General features: G+C 43.5%; 1 protein-coding gene across 1 annotated transcript; it reads left to right on the forward strand.

The window, feature by feature from the left end:
• Positions 1 to 28: 28 nt before the first annotated feature.
• Positions 29 to 20,616, forward strand: LOC121461346 (apolipoprotein L3-like). Its single transcript, XM_041672381.1, has 4 exons — positions 29 to 164; positions 13,140 to 13,242; positions 16,551 to 16,740; positions 18,834 to 20,616. The coding sequence occupies exons 2-4, from the start codon at positions 13,230 to 13,232 to the stop codon at positions 19,648 to 19,650; spliced, it is 1,020 nt and encodes a 339-aa protein (XP_041528315.1). The 5' UTR covers positions 29 to 164; positions 13,140 to 13,229; the 3' UTR covers positions 19,651 to 20,616.
• The last annotated feature ends 597 nt before the right edge of the window (positions 20,617 to 21,213 follow it).

Here is a 21,213-nt window from a genome sequence, read left to right on the forward strand (position 1 = left end):
TCAGGCCAGAGGCTGCTGCTCCAGAGACTTTTGCTTTCCATTTCCCAGCAGGGTCCGTCAGGCCAGAGGCTGCTGCTCCTTCTGACTTATGTTCAGCCGTGACCAGATCTACACAGCCTAGAACATCTGGGTCCTGGAAAACTCATTCCTGCAGAGACTCCTTGGTAAGCTGAGCCTCCTTGGCTGCTCTGCCTCCTCATCCTCACAGGTTTACCTGGGGAAAGAGGGATAAATGCCTCATTGTAGGGATGAGCCCAGGGAACTCAGGCATCATCGCCAGCCCAGAGTTCAGAAGAACCTGCAGCCAGGTTGGCATCTGGATATTTCCCTCTGCACTAAACACAAGAAAGGATGGGCAAACCCTCAGATGGGGTCAGCATATGGTCTAGGGCTCAGCTCAGGGTCTAGGATGCATAGGGTTCCAGACAGCAACTCCTGACAGAAAGCAGATTCTGGGTGTCCAGCAGCTGGGGAAATGGAGAAACTGAAGGGTGTGGAGGAGGGCAGGAGACTCAGAACTCGCTGATCCTTGAGAGCATCTGACGTTGGGCCAAGACTATGGCTGCCTAGACCAGCTGGGGACAAATGCTGATTTGGAGATACAGGAAGCCCAGAGGCTGAGCCACCAACTGTCTCTGAGTATGTATCTCTGTCATGCCATGGGGAAACTGAGGACCTAGGGAGTGGCTTTTTCTGAAGAGTCTGTGAAGAGGCTGAACAGGTGGGTGTCAGACCTGACCTCTCTGGGCCCTCCCTGACCTCTGTCCAGCCTGTAGGGGATGGAGGAGAGAGAAATGGTTCCCTGTGTATTAGCTGGGGAAGGGTGTCAGTGTTGGGGCAGGAAAGGAAAATGTGAACAATCAGGTAAACAACTCGCTGAACTGTGTGTTAACCACAAGGTCAAAGATCAGACTTCAGGTGTGTGTTTAGGGAGGGGGTTTAGTCCCCTGTGCCCGTCGAAGAGAACATTCTAGAAACATTGGAGGATTAGAAGAGGCAAGGAGGACAGAGAGGATAGTTAAAAAGCAAGCACTTGTTATCCTTTATTGATGCCATGTCCTCAGAAATTGGTGACTCTGTGTCCAATAAATGTCTCCCAGAGCCCAGATCAGGGGCACTGTGGGCTCAATAGGACAGTATCCACTTAGATGGATCTGGAACCAGCATTGGGCTACTACTCGGAACATGGCTCACACTGGTGCTGGACCAAGACTAATGGAGAGAGAGGCCCAGGAAAACACTGTGTTCAGTCCACAGAGGGAATGCAGAAGCCAGTCAGAAAGAGGAGGCCTGGGAGATTTCAGTGGGTGGAGGATGCAGGCATCTTATGGGGAGGAAAAGGCTAGGATGGGCCTGAAAAAATGGAAGTTGCTTGAGGGGATTAGCAGGAGGGACTGCAACAGGCTGGGACCTCTGAGAAAGGTTCAAGGTCTGGAACCTGACCCTGGTGAAGGAATGGACTTGTTAATGAGGCGAAACCATGGAGTCAAAGATCAACAACTTCCTTCTTTCATGACCTTATATAGGCTTTCAGCAGAAGGAGTGGCTTAGATTAGAGTCAGGGCTTCCTTCTTCAACAGGTCTGTGTTAAAGAAGCATCTTCCCACTTTAAATATCTGACTTAGAAGTGAGCATTGCCACAACAAATTAAGAAAATCTCTTCACAGGTGTGTCCAACATTTGGGTTTAATTTAATTCCAGATGTAGTCAAGTTGCCAACCAAGACTTGTCACACACATCTCTACCAAAGTCCACTAACTCCAGGGAGTGCACTGCCACCAGACACAGAAATTAAGTGTTAGGCAATAAACACTTTTGAAAGCTGGTGGTACAAAGTTTGAAACATAGTTTCGTTGAGCTAAGGCTGACTGGGAAGTGTGTGTGTGCCTGTGTTTATGTGCACTTTGTGGGATGTTGTTTAAATTAGTTAAAGTGAAAACAGTTTATATTTTAACAATCTACACCCTGAGTCCTTGACTGATCTGGGATCCAGGATTTGGGGCCTGGCTTCTTCCCTCTGAGCATCTCCAGCATCAGAGACAAGCTCCTTCTTCCTGGTACCCACTTTCCCATGGCCTCTGCGGCCAGGTATCCAGCTACCAAAGAGAGCAATGCCTGCTAGGGATGAACAGAGCAGACAATCCTAACTCTGTTTATCTGACGAAAAAGAGATTCTGAGAGGGAAAGTACTATGCACGATGTTACTCAGCTGATTCTGACTTTCAGGGGAAATGTGATTTTTAATAATTCCAAAGTTTCTAGAATATTCTCTGCTTGTACAGACACATAGCTGGCCCCTCTCTTGGCTCTGTCCTTTGATCTCTCAAACACACAGCCTTTGACCCTGAATCCCCCGAAGGTGGCTTTTAACAGTTGGATCTTCCCTCTTTTCAGGTTAAGAAAACTAAGGCTAAAATCCAAGCCTGGTCATATGCAGGTGATCAAGAACTGCATTGACCCTTTCTAGAGCTCTCAAATTCCAATTCATTTCATGGGCATGGTGGCATGCAGGCAGACCTGGTGCTTTTATAGGTGAGAATTCTACATTCATATCAGCAGGTAGCAGGAGAGAGAGAGAGTCTGGCTTGCCCTGAGCTTGTGAAGCCTCAAGGTCCACCCCTAGTGACACACTTCTGATGGAGGAGGGTCATTGGCTAATAAAGGAACTGCCTTGGCCCATTTTATTGGTTAGAAGGTAGGTGGGAGGAGTAAACAGAACAGAACGCTGGGAGGAAGAGGAAGTGAGCTCAGACTCGACAGCTCTCCTCTCGGGAGCAGATGCCTCAGAGAGACGCCATGCCCCGCTCCCGGGCAGACACAGGCCATGAAGTTCAGACCCAGGATGGACTAGGCTAGAATCTTCCTGGTAAGACCGGTTCTCACAGATTATTAGAGATGGGTTGATCGGGATGTGAGAAATAGCCTGTAAGTGCTAGAGCTAAAGGGCCAAGCAGTGTTTAAAAGAATACAGTGTCCATGTAATTATTTCGGGGCATAAGCTAGCCGAGCAGACAGCCGGGGTGCTGGGGAGGCAGCCCCGCCGCTCTTATTACTACAAATGGCGCCCACGTGGACAACTGCTTCCACATAATGCCTGAGACAGCTTGGGAAGTAATTCTAGAACAAAATGAAAGCATTGTGCCTGGTTTCTTGGTAACAGCAATTTCTCAGTTCTACTCTCATCTAAGAGAGGCTTCCTGACTCAGCTTCAGCTGCAAAACCCTGCAGCTCATTAAGAGGTCCTGCCACTAAACACTTAAACAGTGTTGATGAAAAGCTGAACGCATGCTTTTCGGTTTTCAGCTGTAGCAGGAAAAAAGCTGCGCCGTTTAAAAATGCCAGCTTTCTGGGCTGTCCTGCCAGGGCAAACTCTGACTCTTTTACGCAGGCGGTTCGTGCGGTTTACAAGCACAGGCTGCTGAAGCTCGCTTGCTGGCAGGGACCTTAAAATGCCATAGAGTTGTGGCAGTAAACATGGCTACAACTGGTACCTCAGCCATGAGGCTGAAAAGCTAAGGAATGGACTGGATCTAGCTGACAAAGCCACGCCTTTAGTCCTACTGAGATTGCTTGGAAAATTAAAGATTCGTATGGTCAAAAAAAAGAGAGATATACAGTAAAGAGAGATTCAAAGACAGAGAAAATTTCTAAATGGTTTAAAGTGTGTTAAAAATATATGCAGACTAAAAGTTGAAGTTCTTAAAGTAAAAAGCATAAAAAAAGGAAGAGAGTTGTTGTATGTGGTAGTACACACCTTTAAGCCCAACACTTGGAAGGCAGAGGGAGATTGACCTCTGTGACTTCAAAGTGTGGTAGCACACGCCTTTAATCCCAGTGCCTAGAAGGCAGAGATGAACAGATCTCTGTGAGTTCAAGGTGTAGGAGTGTACACCTTTAATCCCGAATGCCTGGGAGGCAGAGACAGGCGGATCTCTGAGAGTTCAAAGACAGCCTGGTCTACAGAGTTACTTCAAGTCAAAGATACAAAGAACCTGTCTCAAAAAGCAAAGAGTTAACAGTAAAAATAAACAAAATAGATGTTAAAACAAAGCTACACAAAGATGGAAAATACACAGAGAATTTTGATACTGTATGCTATTATGCTCTATTTAAATTATTTAAATGCTGAGGAAGAAGCAACAGATGCTAAAAGATATTTATTTATAAATGCTGCTGAACTAATCCAACATAGATATTTTGATGCCTTGACTTTGAAATTTGGACCTAAGGACATGATGCTTTGGAAAGGAGTTTCTCATTTTGTTTTCACAGAGGATCAGACCTTGTGGATTGCATTTATCCCGATATGGTATGATGGACCACGCCCTCCTGAAGGGTTGCAGTGAACATCTTCAGAAAATTGCTTCACTCAACTGCCAACTGAGATGAAACTAGCACACAGGTTATACCATGAAAGACCTAATTAACGACGCCCCCATTCAGCAGGAAGCAGTTTGGAGCGAAAAAACTGCGCCCATGTTCCCAAATATGGTTTATAAACGTTCTTTTACATTTATAAAATGTAAAATATAAAAGGGGGATATGATAGAGATATGAATAATTTACATTGATATGGATTTTGTTTTAGTGATTTAAATTTAAGGTCAATTTTGTTATATGTATATGTGTTTCTGATCTTGATTAAGGAACTGTGATTGTGTAGTTCATTTAAAAATGTAATGTATAATTAGAAATATAGATTGTTAATAGATAATCATAATAGTCAAGTTTGTAGTCATGTTAGTTAAGATTTTCTAGATGTACATAGATATATTTTAGATAGGCATTCTTCATATCTTTCAAAGATTATAAAATATGGCATTTTAAATGTTTTAATAATGTTTCATGACAATGAGACACTGTGCTCCTGGCAGCACGAATCTACTTCAAGAGGAAGATGGGCATCGAAGAGGCTCGTTATGGAGTTTGATAGCCATTTGGGCAAGAAACTGCTCTTGCCTGGACTATTGCATAAACTGGACACAGAGAACCCACAGAGAGAGGACTACTAAACTTGCCTATGGTGAGATGATCTTTCGGGGTTCCTGATTCATGAAAGAGTCTGCAAGACATTCTTCAGGACAAGCAGATAGTGACTGCCTTTGAATTTTCCTGCTTTATGGAAATGTTGGCTGGATACCATGAGCCTGAAGGCTGAAGATGGATGCCCCAACAGTACAGAGGAACTTTGGGTGACTGTCCAGGCAGCGAGATGTCTTTGTCATTTCTAGAGTTTTAAAAGTTGCTTTTTTCTTGTTTGCTTAGGTAGTATTGTATCTTTCTGGAGTCTTTGATGGAGTTAAGAATAGTTAGTTATAGTTATAGTTTTCCTTAGTTATGATAAAGATTATTGTAACTTTTACTTGATAACTGTTTTGTTATATGTTATTTTGCTATGTTAAGGTTAAAGCCTTCCTTTTTTTGTTTAAACAGAAAAAGGGGAAATGATGGAGGAAGGTCATTGGCTAATAAAGGAACTGCCTTGGCCCATTTTATTGGTTAGAAGATAGGTGGGAGGAGTAAACAGAACAGAACACTGGGAGGGAGAGGAAGTGAGCTCAGACTCGACAGCTCTCCTCTCGGGAGCAGATGCCTCAGAGAGACGCCATGCCCCGCTCCCGGGCAGACACACGCCATGAAGCTCCAACCCAGGATGGACTAGGCTAGAATCTTCCTGGTAAGACCGGTTCTCACAGATTATTAGAGATGGGTTGATCGGGATGTGAGAAATAGCCTGTAAGTGCTAGAGCTAAAGGGCCAAGCAGTGTTTAAAAGAATACAGTGTCCGTGTAATTATTTCAGGGCATAAGCTAGCCGAGCAGGCAGCCGGGGTGCTGGGGACGCAGCCCCGCCGCTCTTATTACTACACACTTCCTCCATCATGGCCACACCTACTCCAACTGTGTCGGGCATTTTTACTTTTTTTAAAAAATTTTTATTGATTTTTATTGAGCTCTCCATTTTTCTTCCCCCCCCCCAACATATCTCTCCCCTCTTGTTCAACCTTATCCCATGGTCCCTATGCTTCTAATTTACTCAGGAGATTTTGTCATTTTCTACTTCCCATGTAGATTAGATCTCTCTTAGGGTACTCGTTGTTTTCTAGGTTCTCAGGGATTGTGATATGTAGGCTGCTTTTATTTGTTTTATGTTTAAATACCACTTATGAGTGAGTACATATGATAATTGTCTTTCTGGGTCTGGGTCACCTCACTCAAAATGATGTTTTCTAGCTCCATCCATTTGCCTGCAAAATTCAAGATGTTGTTATTTTTTTCTGCTGTGTAGAACTCCTTTGTGTAAATGTACCACATTTTCCTTATCCATTCTTCAGTCAAATGGCATTTAGGTTGTTTCCAGGTTCTGTCTACGACAAACAAAGCTGCTATGAACATAGTTGAGCACATGTCCTTGTGGCACGATTGAGCATCCTTTGGAGAGATACCCTTAAGCAGTATTGCTGGGTCTTGGGAAAGGTTATTTTCTAATGTTCTGAGAAATCACATCACTGACATTCAAAGGGGCTGTACCAGCTTGCATTCCCACCCGCAATGCAGAAGTGTTCCCTTTACCCCACAGCTCTCCGGCAGAAGTTGTCATGATTGTTTTTGATCTTGGCCATCCTTACAGGTGTAAGATGGAATCTCAGACTTGTTTTGATTTGCATTTCTTTGATGACTAAGGATGTTGAACATTCCCTTAAGTGTCTTTCAGCCATTTTAGATTCCTCTGTGGAGAGTTCTCTGTTTAGGTCTGTATGATGACAATGTCTTGATTTCTTTGTATATTTTGGAGATCAGCCCTCTGTCCGATGAGGGGGGTTGGTGAAGATCTTTTCCCATTCTGTAGGCTGTCGTTTTGTCTTGTTGACTGTGTCCTTTGCTTTACAGAAGCTTTTCAGTTTCAGAAGGTCCCTTTTATTAATTGTATTTCGCAGTATCTTGGCTACTGGGGTTATATTTAGGAAGGTCTCCTGTGCCAATGCAATCGAGTGTACTTCCCACTTTCTCTTCTATGAGGTTCTGTGTGGCTGGCTTTGGTTGAGGTCTTTGATCCATTTAGACTTGAGTTTTGTGCATGATAGATATGGATCTATTTGTATTCTTCTACATGTTGATATCCAGTTATGCCAGCACCATTTGTTAAATGTGCTTTCTTTTTTCTATTTGATATTTTTTGCTTCTTTGTCAAAAATCAGGTGTTCGAAGGTGTGTGTATTAATATCTGTGTCTTTTATTCCATTGGTCTTCCTGTTTGTTTTTATGCCACTACCAGGCTGTTTTAGTACTGTAGCTCTGCAGTAGAGTTTGAATGAAGTCAGGGGTTGTGATGACTCCAGAAGTTCTTTTATTGTACAGGATTGTTTTGGCTATCCTGGGTTTTTTGCTTTTCCATATGAATTTGAGTACTGTTCTTTCAAGGTCTGTGAAGAATTTTGCTGGGATTTTGATAGGCATTGCATTGAATCTGTAGATTGCTTTTGGAAGATTGCCACTTTTACTATGTTAATTCACCTCCCCAAAAGCATGGGAGATCTTTCCGCTTTCTGGTGTCTTCTTCAATTACTATCTTCAAAGATTTAATGTTCTTGTCATACAAGTTTTCCACTTGTTTGGTTAGAGTTACTCTGAGATATTTTATGCTATTGGTGGCTATTGTGAAGGGTGATGTTTCTCTGATTTCTTTCTCAGCCTATAATGTTTCTGAGTTAACCTTGTATCCTGTTACATTTCTGAAAGTGTTTAGGAGTTGTAGAAGTTCCTTGGTAGAATTTTTGGGGTCGCTTATGTAGACTATCATATCATCAGCAAACAGTGAGAGTTTGACTTCTTTTCCAATTTGTATCCCCTTTATCTCCTTTTGTTGTCTTTTTGCTCTAGCTAGGACCTCAAGAACCATATTAAATAGATATGGAGAGAGGGAACAACCTTGTCTTTTTCCTGATTTCAGTGGAATCATTGGGAGTTTCTCTCCATTTAGTTTGATGTTGGCTGTTGCTTGTTGTATATTGCCTTTATTATGTGTAGGTATGTTCCTTGTATCCCTGCTCTCTCCAAGACTTTTATCATGAAGGGATGTTGTATTTTTTCGAAAGCTTTTTCGGCATCTAATTAGATGATCTTGTGGTTTGTTTTTTTTTTTAATTTCTCAGTTTGTTTATATGGTGGATTACATTGACAGATTTTTGTATGTTAAACCATCCCTGCATGTCTGGGATGAAGCCAACTTGATCATGGTGGATGATGGTTCTGATGTGTTGTTGGATTTGATTTGCTAGATTTTTTTTTTTCAAGACAGGGTTTCTCTGTGGTTTTGGAGCCTTTCCTGGAACTATCTCTTGTAGACCAGGCTGGTCTTGAACTCACAGAGATCCGCCTGCCTCTGCCTCCCGAGTGCTGGGATTAAAGGGGTGCGCCACCACCGCCTGGCGATTTGCCAGAATTTTATTTAGTATTTTTGCATCAATGTTCATGAGTGAGAAGGTCTGTAATTCTATTTCTTAGTCGTGTTTTTATGTGGCTTGGGTATCAGTGTAATTGTAGCCTCATAAAAAGAGTTTGGCAATATTCTTTCTGTTTCTAGTGTATGGAATAATTTGAGGAATATTGGTATTAGTTCTTCTTTGAAAGTATTGTAGGATTCTGAGCTGAAACCACCTGTTCCTGGGCTTTTTGTGGTTGGGAGATTTTGATGACTATTTCCATTTCTTCAGCAGTTATAGATCTGTTTAATTTGCTTATCTGGTTTTGATTTAATTTTGGTAAGTGATATTTATCCTGAAAGTTGTATATTTCCTTTAAGTGTTCCAAGTTTGTGGAGTACAGGTTTTTGAAATATGACCTGATGATTCTCTGTATTTCCTCCAGGTCTGTTATTATGTCCCCTTTTTCATTGCTTATTTTGTTAATGGGGATATTCTCTCTCTGCCTTTTTGTTAGTTTGGATAAAGGTTTGTCTATTTCGTTGATTTTCTCAAAGAACCAGCTCTTTGTCTCATTGATTCTTTGTATTGTTTTCTTTGTTTCTATTTTGTTGATTTCAGCTATCAATTTGATTATTTCCTGCCGTCTAATTCTCTTGGGTGAGTTTGCTTCTTTTTGCTCTAAAGTTTTCAAATGTTCTGTTAATCCACTAGTGTGGGATTTTTCCAGCTTCTTTATGTAGACATTTAGTACTACGAACTTTCCTGTTAACACTGCTTTCGTTGTGTCCCATAAATCTGGGTATGTTATGTGGTCATTTTCATTAAATTATAGGAAGTCTTTAATTTCTCCCTTTATTTCTTCCTTGACCCATTGATGATTCAGTGAACATTGTTTAATTTCTATGTGTATTTATGGGCTTTCTGGAATTAGTAATACTATTGAATTCTAATTTTAAGCCATGGTAATCTGATAAGATACATGGGGTTGTTCCAATTTTTTGTATTTGTTGAGGTTTTTGTTACCAAGTATGAGGTCAATTTTTGATAAAGTTCCTTGAGGTCCTGAGAATAAGGTATATTCTTTTGTGTTTGGATGGAATATTCTATAGTGGCTGTTAAGTCCATTTGAGTCATAACATCTGTTAGTTACCTTATTTCTCTGTTCATTTTTATGTCTGACTAACTTGTCCAGTGGTTAGAGTGCAGTGTTGAAGTCTCCCACTATTAGTGTGTGGGGTTTAATGTATGGTTTAAACTTTAGAAGTGTTTCTTTTACATATGACTGAGCCCTTGTATTTGGGGCATAGATGTTCAGTATTAAGATTTCCTCTTGATGGATTTTTCCTGTGACTAATATGAAATGTCCTTCTTTGTCTCTTTTAATTGATTTTAGTTTGAAGTCTACTTTGTTAGACATTGGGATAGCTACACCAGTTGTTTCTTAGGTCCATCTGATTGGAAAATTTTTCCCTACCCTTTACGCCGAGGCGATGTCTGTCTTTGAGGTTGAGGTGTGTTTCTGTATGCTGAATAAGAATGGATTCTGTTTTTATATCCAATCTGTTAGCCTGTATTGAGCCCATCTGTATTAAGGGATATTAATGACCAGTGATTGCTATCTCCTGTTAGTTTACTTTTCCTTGTTGGTGATGTTAATTTGTGTGTTTTCCCCTTCTTTGGGATTTGCTACTATTAGACTATCAATTGTCTGTGTTTTTGTTGATGTAGCCAACTTCCTTAGGTTGGAGTTTCCCTTCTAATATTTAGTAGGGCTGGGTTTGTGTGTAGCTATTGGTTAAATGTGGTTTTGTCGTGGAATATCTTGTTTTTTCCTTCTATAGTGATTGAAAGTTTTGCTGGGTATAATAGTCATGGGTGGCATCTGTGGTCTCTTATTGTCTGCATAATGCTTGACCACGACCTTCTGGCTTTCATTGCCTCCAATGAGGAATCAGGTGTAATTCTGATAGGTCTGCCTTTATATGCTACTTAGCCTTTTCCCTTCACAGCTCTTAATATTCTTTTTTTATTCTGTATGTTTAGTGTTTTGATTATTAAGTTGCAACAGGACTTTTTTTTATCTAGTCTGTTTGGTGTTCTGTACCCTTCTTATATTTTCATAGGCATATCTTTCTTTAGGTTTGGAAAGTTTTCTTCTATGGTTTTGTTAAATATATTTTCTGTGGCTTTGAGTTGAACTTCTCCTTCTTCTATACCTATTACTCTTAGGTTTGGCCTTTTTTTATGGTGTCCCATATTTCCTGAATATTTTGGGTTAAGCTTTTGTTAGACTTAATGTTTTCTTTGACTGAGGAGTCTATTTTTTCTATTGTATCTTCAGTGCTTGACATTCTCTCTTCCATTCTTTGTATTCTGCTGTTTATGTTTGCGTTTGTGGTTCCTGATCATTTTCTCATAATTTCTGTTTCTATAATTCTCTTGTCCTGTGTTTTCCTTATTGTCTCTATTTCAGTTTTCAAGTCTCAAATAGTTTCTTTCATCTTTGATTGTTTTTTCTTGGTTTTCCTTAAGGGATTTGCTGATGTCTTCCAATTTTTTGTTTGTCTTTTCCTCTATTTCTTTGAGGGAATTTCTCATTTCCTCTTGAAGAGTCTCAAACATTCTCCTGAAGTTATTTTTAATTCATGTTCTTCTGCTTCATCTATATTTGGTTGTCCAATTCTTGCTGTAGTATGCTCTCTAGATTTTACTGGTACTGTGTTGCTCTTTGTGGTGTTGCATGTGTTCTTAACTTGTGTACTCATCTTTTCCTCTAATGGGTGTGATCGTGACTGTCTGTGATTCTGATGATTAATCTTCTAGGTGCCAGTGAATCCAAGGCTCAGATGGTTGTTCCTCGTGCTACACTCAGTGCCACAGTTCTAGTTACGCCATTGATCACTCCTTATTCCTGGAGGTTGCTCAGCACTCCTGGGCTTTGCTCCACTCCCATGGAGTTTGCTGTCTAAGGCCTGCTCTAGGCTAGGTTATTGGCTCAGATCTGTTTCTGTAAAAGTCCCTGGTCTAGATCTTCTCCTGCAGGGCCCCTGGCTTGGGGTTGGTCCTATAAACGTCTCTGGTTCTGATCTACTCCCTCAGAGGTCTGAGACTCGAGTGTGCCCAAACCCGCAGAGGACCTGTCTCAGGCCTACTCCCTCCAAGGTCCTAGACTCACGCCCAGACACACAGGGATCCTGACTCAGGTCTAGTCCCCCATAGGTCCAAGATTCATGCCTGCACCTGCACCAGTCTCTGGTTTTGGCCCATTCGCTCCCTGTACCTGCTCCTGTTAAGTTTGTTGTCTCAAGTCTGCTCTGGCCCAATCCTGCCTCCACAAATGACCCTGGTCTGTTCAGCTCCTGCTTCTGCTCCTGTAGCATTCACTGTCCTAAGCCTGCTTTGTCCCAGGTCGCTGCCTCAGTCCTGTCCTTTTGGAGTTTGATGCCTCAGACCTGTTCTGGCCTAGGTTGCTGGCTCAGTCCTGATTTGGCCTAGGTCACTGGCTCAGACTTGCTCCTATGGAGTTCACTACCTCAGGCCTGCCCTGTCCTAGGTCACTGGCTCGGTCCTGCTCCTATGGAGTTCACTACCTCAGGCCTGCTCTGACATTTTTACTTTTTAAATTTGTTCCTACTTAATATACTAGCTGCTCAAGTTTTCACTATCTCGTACATACTCTTTCTTTATTGTTGTTATTTTTCAAGACAGGGTTTCTCTGAGTTTTGGACCCTGTCCTAGAACTAGCTCTGTAGACCAGGCTGGCTTCAAAGGCACAGAGATTCCACTGTCTCTGCCTCCCAAGTGCTTGGATTTAATGTGTGTGCCACCACCATCTGGCCCCCATAGAAACTCTAAAAGAAGCCATATCCTCCCTTTTTTCAGCTTTCTCAGGCCATATGGAAATATAGACCACACTAGTTTGCTAAAATGTTGTGAGGTTTTTTTTTTATTACTCTTTTGTGGGCCAGACATCCAGCTACAAAGCAAACCATGAAATAAGAGTAAGATTTACTGAAGTAAGAGAAAGGAAAAAGCCAAGAGGCAAAAGAGAGAAAGGTTAATTTAAGTTAAGAAGAGCTAAAAAAAAAAAAAAAAAAAAAAAAGACAAGCTAAGGCCGGTCATTTATAAGTAAGAATAAGCTTCCATGTGTGATTTATTTGGGAGCTGGGTGGCAGTCCCCCAAAGGAGTAAGAAAACCAACAACACACAGGTATATGGAACTCAGTGAGTTAGAAGCCAGCCTGGTCTACAAGTGGGTTCCAGAGCAGCCAAGGCTACATGGAGAATCCCTGTGCCAAAACACAAAAAAACAAAGAAAGAAAGAAAGAAAGAAAGAAAGAAAGAAAGAAAGAAAGAAAGAAAGAAAAGAACTCATAATCAATACTAACAGGGTACTGGGAGGAACCCAAAGGTAGCTACCAATATATTCCTCTCCATCTCTCATTCTGTGTTCAGGGTCTTTGTTTCTCCACAGCTGTGTCCTCAGCTGACACCTACTGCACTGTCCCCACATTGACAGAAGTCCTCCTCCTTGCCTGGACAGAGGGCAGCAGGGCTGGAGCCACAAGGCAGGCTCGTTTACATAGCAGTCACAGAGTCTGGGGAGCAGACATGCTTTGAGTCACTTTCTTTCGGCCCTTGGCAGTCAACATCGAATGATCTGTAGGTCACCAGATCCCTGGTCACAGCAGCTGTCCCCATTCTATCCCACAGGTTGTTATTTCCTCCTGTAGCCCGGACACCCGGTGAGCTGTAAGGAAACCTCTCAGGATCCCGTGAGTGACACCAAGACCCACAGCTGTCATGGGCTCCACAGGTAATCAGTCTGTTCTCTGCTGCTGTTCATAGCCTAGGACTGCCAGGGCCTCCCTGCTGAGTGCCTGCTGAGGAGTCAAAGATGCAGAAGGAGAACCCCAAGGGGAAGCAGAGAGTTCCCCAGTTTGGATTAGAGCAGCTGCCCTCCTAGCCATGTCTTTGGATGCATTCTCTGGAGTAACTTCAGCAATACCCAGTTTGAAAATTGGAAGCCAAGGAGGGAGGAACGGAGGGAGCAGGAGGCAGGGAATGTGAAGATGGGAGGCAGCTCCAGCCCTCTCTTGGTGGCTCGCTCTCAGCTGACCCTGTGGCGCTGTCCCTGAGGAGGGAGCCCACCCTGCACCAGCTCAGACACCCACCTGTTCTAACTGCTTCAGCAGGAAGTTACTACACCCCAGAGAGACCTTGCCCACAGTCCATCTATGCTACCTGGAGATTCTCACCTCCTATAACCTATTCAGAGCCGAGTGTCCCCATGTGTCCAGGCAGAGCAGAGCCTGCTGCAGCCTCTACTGCACCCCATTAATTCCAGCGGACCTAATCCCCATCCCCAAGCTGTGTCAGGGCACCTGCCCTACACAGCCAGGACCAGAGCTTCTTTTCGAATGTGTTGGTCTCAAGCCAGGCCTGGTTTTTCTTTTGTCATGTAAAAAAGTGAAGTTGAAACATAAGACCAGAAAAAAACCAATAACAACAACAAGAAAGGTCTGCTCAGAAGTGACTCTACCCAGGAACAGCCCTCTACACCAGCCCTTGTTCCACACTGGTGTCCTGAGCCCTGTGTTCACATGTTCTGCTGCTGGTCGTGAATGAAGGCCTTTACTGCTGGAACTGCCCCGTGTGCCTCCTCCCTTCTTCATTCTCCTTTTCTCCCTACCGCTCTCTCTCCCTTGTCTCTCTCTCTCTCCCCTGTCACTCAAAAAGTCTTGCTATGTTTCTTAAGCTTACCGCAAATTCACAATCCTGCCTCATCTGCAATGTCCTGGTTATGGATCTGCACCATCATTTCAGGATTCCATTTATCACACATCAGAAATGCTGACTAGGGCCAGGTGGTGGTGGCCAAGCCTTTAATCCCAGCAATCAGGAAGGAGAGGGGCAGGTGGATCTCTGTGAGTTCAAAGCCAGCCTGCTCTACAGGGCAAGTTTTAGCACAGCTATGGCTGTTACCCAAGAAAACCTGTTTCAGAAAACCAAAAAAAGAAATGCTAGCTAATTTGATGTTTAAGAGTAATTAATTGAATGTTTCAGAGCAGGTAGTGATAGTGAGAATTGACTTTTGAACAATCTTTGTTAATGATTTATTTTAATTTTATGTAAATTTTTCTTTTTCCTGCATGTATGTCTGTGTGAGGGTGTTGGATCCCTGGTGCTGGAGTTACAGACAGTTTGTAAGATGCCTGTGGGTGATGGGAATTGAACCCGGTACCTCTGGAAGAACAGCCAGTGCCCTTAACTGCTGAGCCATCTCTCCGGTCCTATTTTGAACATTCTAAAGTAAATGATAAAATTTTAATTTATCATGAAATATCATACTGTGTTTCATAATACATACAATTACAATGGTACAATTGAAAATGAATATTCAAAAATCACTTAAAATTATTGTTAAAAATTTAAATTCTGAATTAGTAGAGTCTTGGCATATATATATGTGTGTGTGTGTGTGTGTGTGTGTGTGTGTGTGTATGTATATATATTGAATAATCCACAAATACTCATACTTCCTATCTTCTTTGCCTGGTATTGCCAAATCCAATTCTTTTTAATGTTTTGTTTGGGTTTTTTTCATTTATTTTTCAATACAGAATCTCACTTCGTAGCTCTACCTCTCCTGGAACTCCCTATGTGGACCAGCCTGGCCTAGAACACACAGAGACCCACCTGCCTCTCCTCCCGAGTGCTGGGATTCAAGGTGTGCACCACCATGCCGGCCTGTATTGGCTTTGTAAAATTCTTCTCTTGGCTCTGAGACCACTCGCTCATTTATTCTGTACAAGTTAGTTGTTAAAGCTGACGTCACTCACTTTTGTCATTGTTGTAAATAATGAAAGCAGATTATCTCACTGACAATATTGCATATTTTGGTCCATCCTGGAAGGGAGGCAGGGTGGGCAGTCCGTTTCGTGGCGCACAAAAGCAGTAACATGAAGAGCCAAGACAAGACGGCAATCAACCCCAAAGACACATCCCAGCTGCCGTCCTGACCCCAGCCAGGCTCAACTTCCCAAGGTGCCCCCAGCTCAGTCTTTGAACCACTCATGCACTCAGAGAACTTAGGATCTGTTATTTCTGGGAACTCCCTCACACCCCACCGAGAGAAGGGCTACTGATCTCCCAGATATTTATTAATCCAGAATTAATAACTAATTAATTAGAACTCAGAATTAATAACTAATCATTCCAGTGAGGAAAGTCAAGTTTGGGACAAGAGAGTGGCTCAGTGGTTAAGAGCGCTTGCTGCTCTTTCATAAGACATGGGTTCAGTTCCCAACGCCCACATCAGGTTCACAGCAGGCTGTAACTGCAGCTCCAGGGAGCCCAAGGCCATCTTCCGTCACCAGAGACACACATGGTGCAAAGACATAAATACAAGCAGGCAGATCTTCCTATACATGAAATAAAAATCAAGGAAAAACATCACATTCAAGGACTGGGCCCCAGGCACACAGTAGATGGATGCCATCACTGGACTCTCCTTCTTCCTGGGGATGAGAGATTCACTTTCTAACTGCTCTGAGCTGAAAACCATACATGTCTCTGCAAAGCACCAAGACAGTACCTTAATATATCCTCTCAGGATGCCATCACAAACTTACACTGGGTAGGTGGTTTAAAGAGAAGGCCTCTTCTCTCACTTTTCTGGAATCCAGCAACCACAATCAAAGTGTGGCAGATTGGCCCTGGGGGTTGGCAGAGGGAGCCTGTACCCTGTTCTAGCCCAAGGTCTCTCTTGTGTGTCTGGAGAGAAGAGAGTAAGGGAAAGGGAGAAAGGGGAGGGTGGGGGAGACAGAGAAGGAGGGAATGGAGGGAGGGCGCTTCTTCTGGCTCCTGTGAGGACACTAACCCTCTGGGTCAGGGACCTCACTCACAACCTCACTTGCTTCCTTCTCTATCTCCAAATATAGTCACCTGGGGATAGAGCTTTAACAAGTGTGTTAAGGGTCACAACTTAGTCCCTATCAAAAGTGACACCAGATTATACCTGAAGGGACAGATGCTCAGGAACAAATTTAAAACCTAGTTCCTGAAGCCATTCAAGCTCTCCAGCATGGTCTTCTAATCATATTCCTTTTCCTTCCCATCTAGAGAGGAAAGGCTTCATTGAGTCTGTGGTTGAGTATCTCTGGGACACATGGAGCACAGTGGCCCTGCAGCTCCTGCCGACCATAGATGGATTCGGACAACAACTTGTGGAAAGAGCTGGTTTGTCCAGTTTCTCTCCATTTAATTTGATGTTGGCTGTCGGCTTGTTGTTGATTGTTTATATTATATTTAGGTATGTTTCTTGTATCCGTGATTGTTGTAAAACCTTTATCATGAAAGGGGGTGGATTTTGCCAAAGGCTGTTTTCGGCATCTAAGGAGATGATCATGTGGTTTTTTTCTTTCAGTCTGTTTATATTGTAGATTACATTGACAGACTTTCTTACATTGAACCATCAAGTAAGAGATGAATTTTTCTTGTTCATGATGCATGATTTTTTAAGTGTTCTACGATTAAGTATGCCAATATTTTGTGAAGTTTTTGCATCAGTGTTCTACATGAGACTTTTTCATTGTTCCATTGTGTGGTTTGGGTTAAGGTAACAGTAGCCTGATAGAAAGAATTCCACCTAGCTTTTCTATGTGGACTCTGGAACACAGAACTCAGGTCCACGTGTTTTCCTGGCAAACACTTTACCTGATTAGCCACATCCTAACGGTGCATCTAAATATCAAGGGAGAATTTTCTGCTGTCCTCAAGACATAGCACAGTTGTGTGAAAGCTAACAGGGAGCGACATACACCAAGAAAGATGCCTTGGCAGAGAAGCCGTTTTCTGACACGAGTTAGCAGTCAGGAAGGTGCTGGTCTGGGCTGCTGCTCTAAGGGAAAGAGACAGAACACTTCTGGAGAGGCATTCAGCTGGAGACTCTGGCAGACAAGCTGAGTGAGGGGCAGTAGTGAGCAGGGAGCACGGGCACTGTGAAGCTGACCTCATGGGATTCCTCCTGAGGGAGGTCAAGACTAAGATAGCAAAAGTTAAACACAGGAACTTGATTGAGTATTGAGTATCAAAAGTAGGGCAGTCTCACAACTGACTTAAGATTCTTGACAAGTCTGGGCGGGGAACACCAGCCATTGCAGAAAACACATGAAAAGTCAAGACCAAGCCACACTATAAAAGTAGTGCTGAATAGTATAATAAAGTTGACCAAGGAAAAATATTTCTCCACATAAGCCTCAGTTTCCAGAATTTTGCAGGGCCTTGATCACATACACAGTCTCCATGAGAGACCTGGGGTCTCCCTCCCTCCTGGAGTCCATGCCTTTAGTGTCTAGATCCCCTGGAGGTCAGAAATGACAGCAAAATCCCACCACATGTCACCTTTCTCAGGCTGGGAATTCATTCTAGGGAACCCACATGTTGTGCTTTCTCAGTTTTGCCTGTTACTGAAACACTTGCATAGGCACAGTGAGGTGCCTTGGGGATGGGACCCACATAGAAATGGGGATCCACTCATGGTTCTTTATCTTCTGCTCACAGCTGGAAGGGAACATTTTGTGCTGGGCTTTGAGAGGAAGGGTCTTAGCTGTGAGCAGCCCCACCAGCTCAGGTGTACACACAGCTGCAGGGCAAAGAGACATCAGCTTCAAAGAATACCTGTGCAGGGTTTTCTCTCAGGGGTGTGCAATTTGCAGAGTCTCAAATCACAAGTCCCAAAGCAAATGTGGACATCCAAACCAGCAGGTCACTGTAGAGTAGACAGGTCAGTTCCCAGTAGCTGATGGCAAGACCAGGATTTTTATTGGGAAAAGTGTACTCTTTGGAGAACACTAACTTTCCTAAAATACAGTTTTTTTTCTAATCTCACTTCTCTGTTTTTTAGAGTTCCTACAGAGAAGTATGTTGGTATATTGGCCTTGAGGGGATGCCATATTTATTAAATGTCTAGCAATAAAAATGTGTGGTAAGTGACTAGAGATGACTCAGGAGTTAAGAGCACTGGCTGCTCCTCCAGGTGGCTGACATCCAGTTCCCAGCATCCTCATGATGGCTCACAACTGCCTGTAACTTTGGGTCTAGTGATCCAGTTTCTTCTTCTGCCCTCCATGACACCAGGACTGCAGATGGTACACACACACCTGCAGGCAAAACACTCAAACAAATAAAATAAAAAATTTAAAGGACACATTAATATGGTTTTTAACTCATCGTGTCCTTAACAATTAAACATTGTGTGGTGGATCCAACCTGCTCATCAATGCAAGAACGACATTATGCAGCTGTAAAACAATCCTCCATTTCATTCCCAGCAGATGCTCTGATTGCCACAGGATCTTTCCAAACTCTCTTCCTCACTCTGTTAGTTGTTCTCTCCCTTTACAGGAAAGTGAAAGATGCCTCACGTGAGAAGAAAAGGTTTCTGGAAGTTTATCCTCAGATGAAACAGGAGCTTGAGGAGAGCATCAGGAAGCTCCACGCCCTTGCAGACAAGATTGACAAGGTGCACAGGGGCTGCTCCATCACCCAAGTGGTGGCCAAGTCCACCGGTGCTGTGTCTGGGGTCCTGACAGTCCTTGGTCTCGCTCTGGCACCTGTGTCAGCAGGATTCAGTTTGGGACTTTCAGCCACAGGCTTGGGGCTTGGAGCAGCAGCGGCTGTGACGAGTGTTTCCACAACCATTGTGGAAAAGGTAAGCACAGCGTCATTAGAAGCTGAAGCTAGACAGCTTCTGACAAGGAGCAACGACACTGAGAATGACATTAAAAGCAACAACATTGAGAAGGACATTACAGAATCATTGGAGAAGATCACCACCAGGCTTGTTTCTGTATCTAAGCAATTTGTTAAGAATGTGGATGACATAAAGAAGAACATTGATGCCATCAAGCTGGAAAAAGCCAACCCTCACCTAGCAAATAAAGCTAAGCGTCTAATGACCACAGGGAAAGTGTCAGCCAAAAGCACGAAAGAGGTGAAGAAAGCCTTTAGAGGCACTGCTCTGGCAATGACCAAAAACGACCGGATCTTTGCTGCAGCCACTGCAAGTCACTCCCTAGCACTAGATATAATTAGCATCATAGAAGACACAAAACATTTGCAGGAGGGTGCAGAGTTTGCTGCAAAGCTGCGGCAGAAGGCTCAGGAACTGGAGCAGAAGTTGCAGGAGCTCATCCGGGTGCATGACAGCCTGACTCAGTGACCTCTTCTTCAGTGCAGCTCAGAGGACTGAGAGTGGAGTGTGCTGGACAGAGCCATGGACACTTGATGGATCTGAATGTATCCCCTTTATAACAATACTACAATGGTGGTAGTGCTTGGTAGTGGTGCGGCCACATCAAGAGAAAGGAAGCCAGAACACAGAACACAGATGGGACAGGCTTGTTACCTCTCACTAGACTCCACCTCCCTCTTAGATCTAACAACCTCCAGCATCCCATATGAGGATCACGCTCCCAAGCTGGGGAGAACATCCAAGGCCTGACTAAGCCACAGCATGGCTGCTCCTCAGTCACACCCACCTCCTTACAGAGGCTCACCATCCTCACAGTTCCCTGAGCTGCCAACATTCCCACTGCTTTCTGAATGCTTGGGTAGAGACTTCTCCTCCTTCCTAGTTCTGCCTCATTCTGTGTTTTTCCAATTGTATCCCAATCTTATAATCAGACTCTGGGTGTGAACCCCATTTCTTTGTTCATGATTTGGTCACATGGAGTGATGGATTTTTGTGGAATGCTCAGAGGGTGGAAAGGAAGGGAGGCTGGAGACATCATCTGCAGGGTCATCACAGGTTCTTGGTCCTATGTGCCAGCCGTGGGCTCTACAGGAAGGAGGAGTGACAGGATGTGGTGGTGAGTTCTGCTCTCTGTAAGCAGACTCTTGGGGAAATCTCAAGGCTTAATTCCTACTGAAGTTTAAAACCTGCTCTAATTGGATGAGATCTGCTGAGATGCACGTGAAAGCTGCACTTGCTCCATTATATGTGAAGAATTAATTAGTAAACACTGTAAACCGGCCTGGTCATGCTTTGTGTTGTATGAAAATGATATCACGTGTTTTCTAGATTGTTGACTACAGAAAGTTGATCATTTTCTCCAGATTTCTATCATCTCCTCTTTTTAAAACTGTTTTCTTTATTGTTGATTAACAAGAATATTTGAAATTTAAACAAGAACCGTTTTCCTTCCTGATCTCACCTTCCCCTTCTGGCAACAGAAGCACCCTGAAGCTGCAGCAGTGAGCGGTGTCCCCTCGTTCCTTACCACTCAAGTGGCCTTCTTCCCAAGTTCTGAACACCTGAGACCGAGAGCTGACCTGTGTACTTTCTGGGTCTTGTCTGTTAGAGGATCATTCTTGGGTCACACAGCCCCTCCTGTCCTTGCATGGAAGGGATGTCTGGCCAAGGGACAGCTGGATGTGGACAAAGCCATTGCCCTGGGGACTCAGTGGGAAGAGAACTGAGTAGTGGACAAACATGGGAAAGAAATCAATCTGCATCATGAGCCGCCTAGCAATTTGCTCCTCAGTGTCCAAGTTCATGGAGTCCTCTCTACTGCTGAGCCCATGTGTCCGTGTTATAGTGAACACTGTGCCAGGGCTCAGAATCTGTCCCTGAACAAACTCAAGAGCCATTGCCAGAGCTCACGACATCCTTGACCTTGAACCCTGCCCTCTCTCCCACCAGTGTGGCCCTTAGGGCACAGATTACTTGAAGAGCCTGTGCCTTTGTCACTGCACTCTTCCAGGCTCTCAGGACTCAAAACAA

This window comes from Microtus oregoni, unplaced genomic scaffold (assembly GCF_018167655.1).
Source record: "Microtus oregoni isolate MIOR12 unplaced genomic scaffold, Mior012 000022F_ref0000154, whole genome shotgun sequence".
NCBI lineage: Eukaryota > Metazoa > Chordata > Mammalia > Rodentia > Cricetidae > Microtus > Microtus oregoni.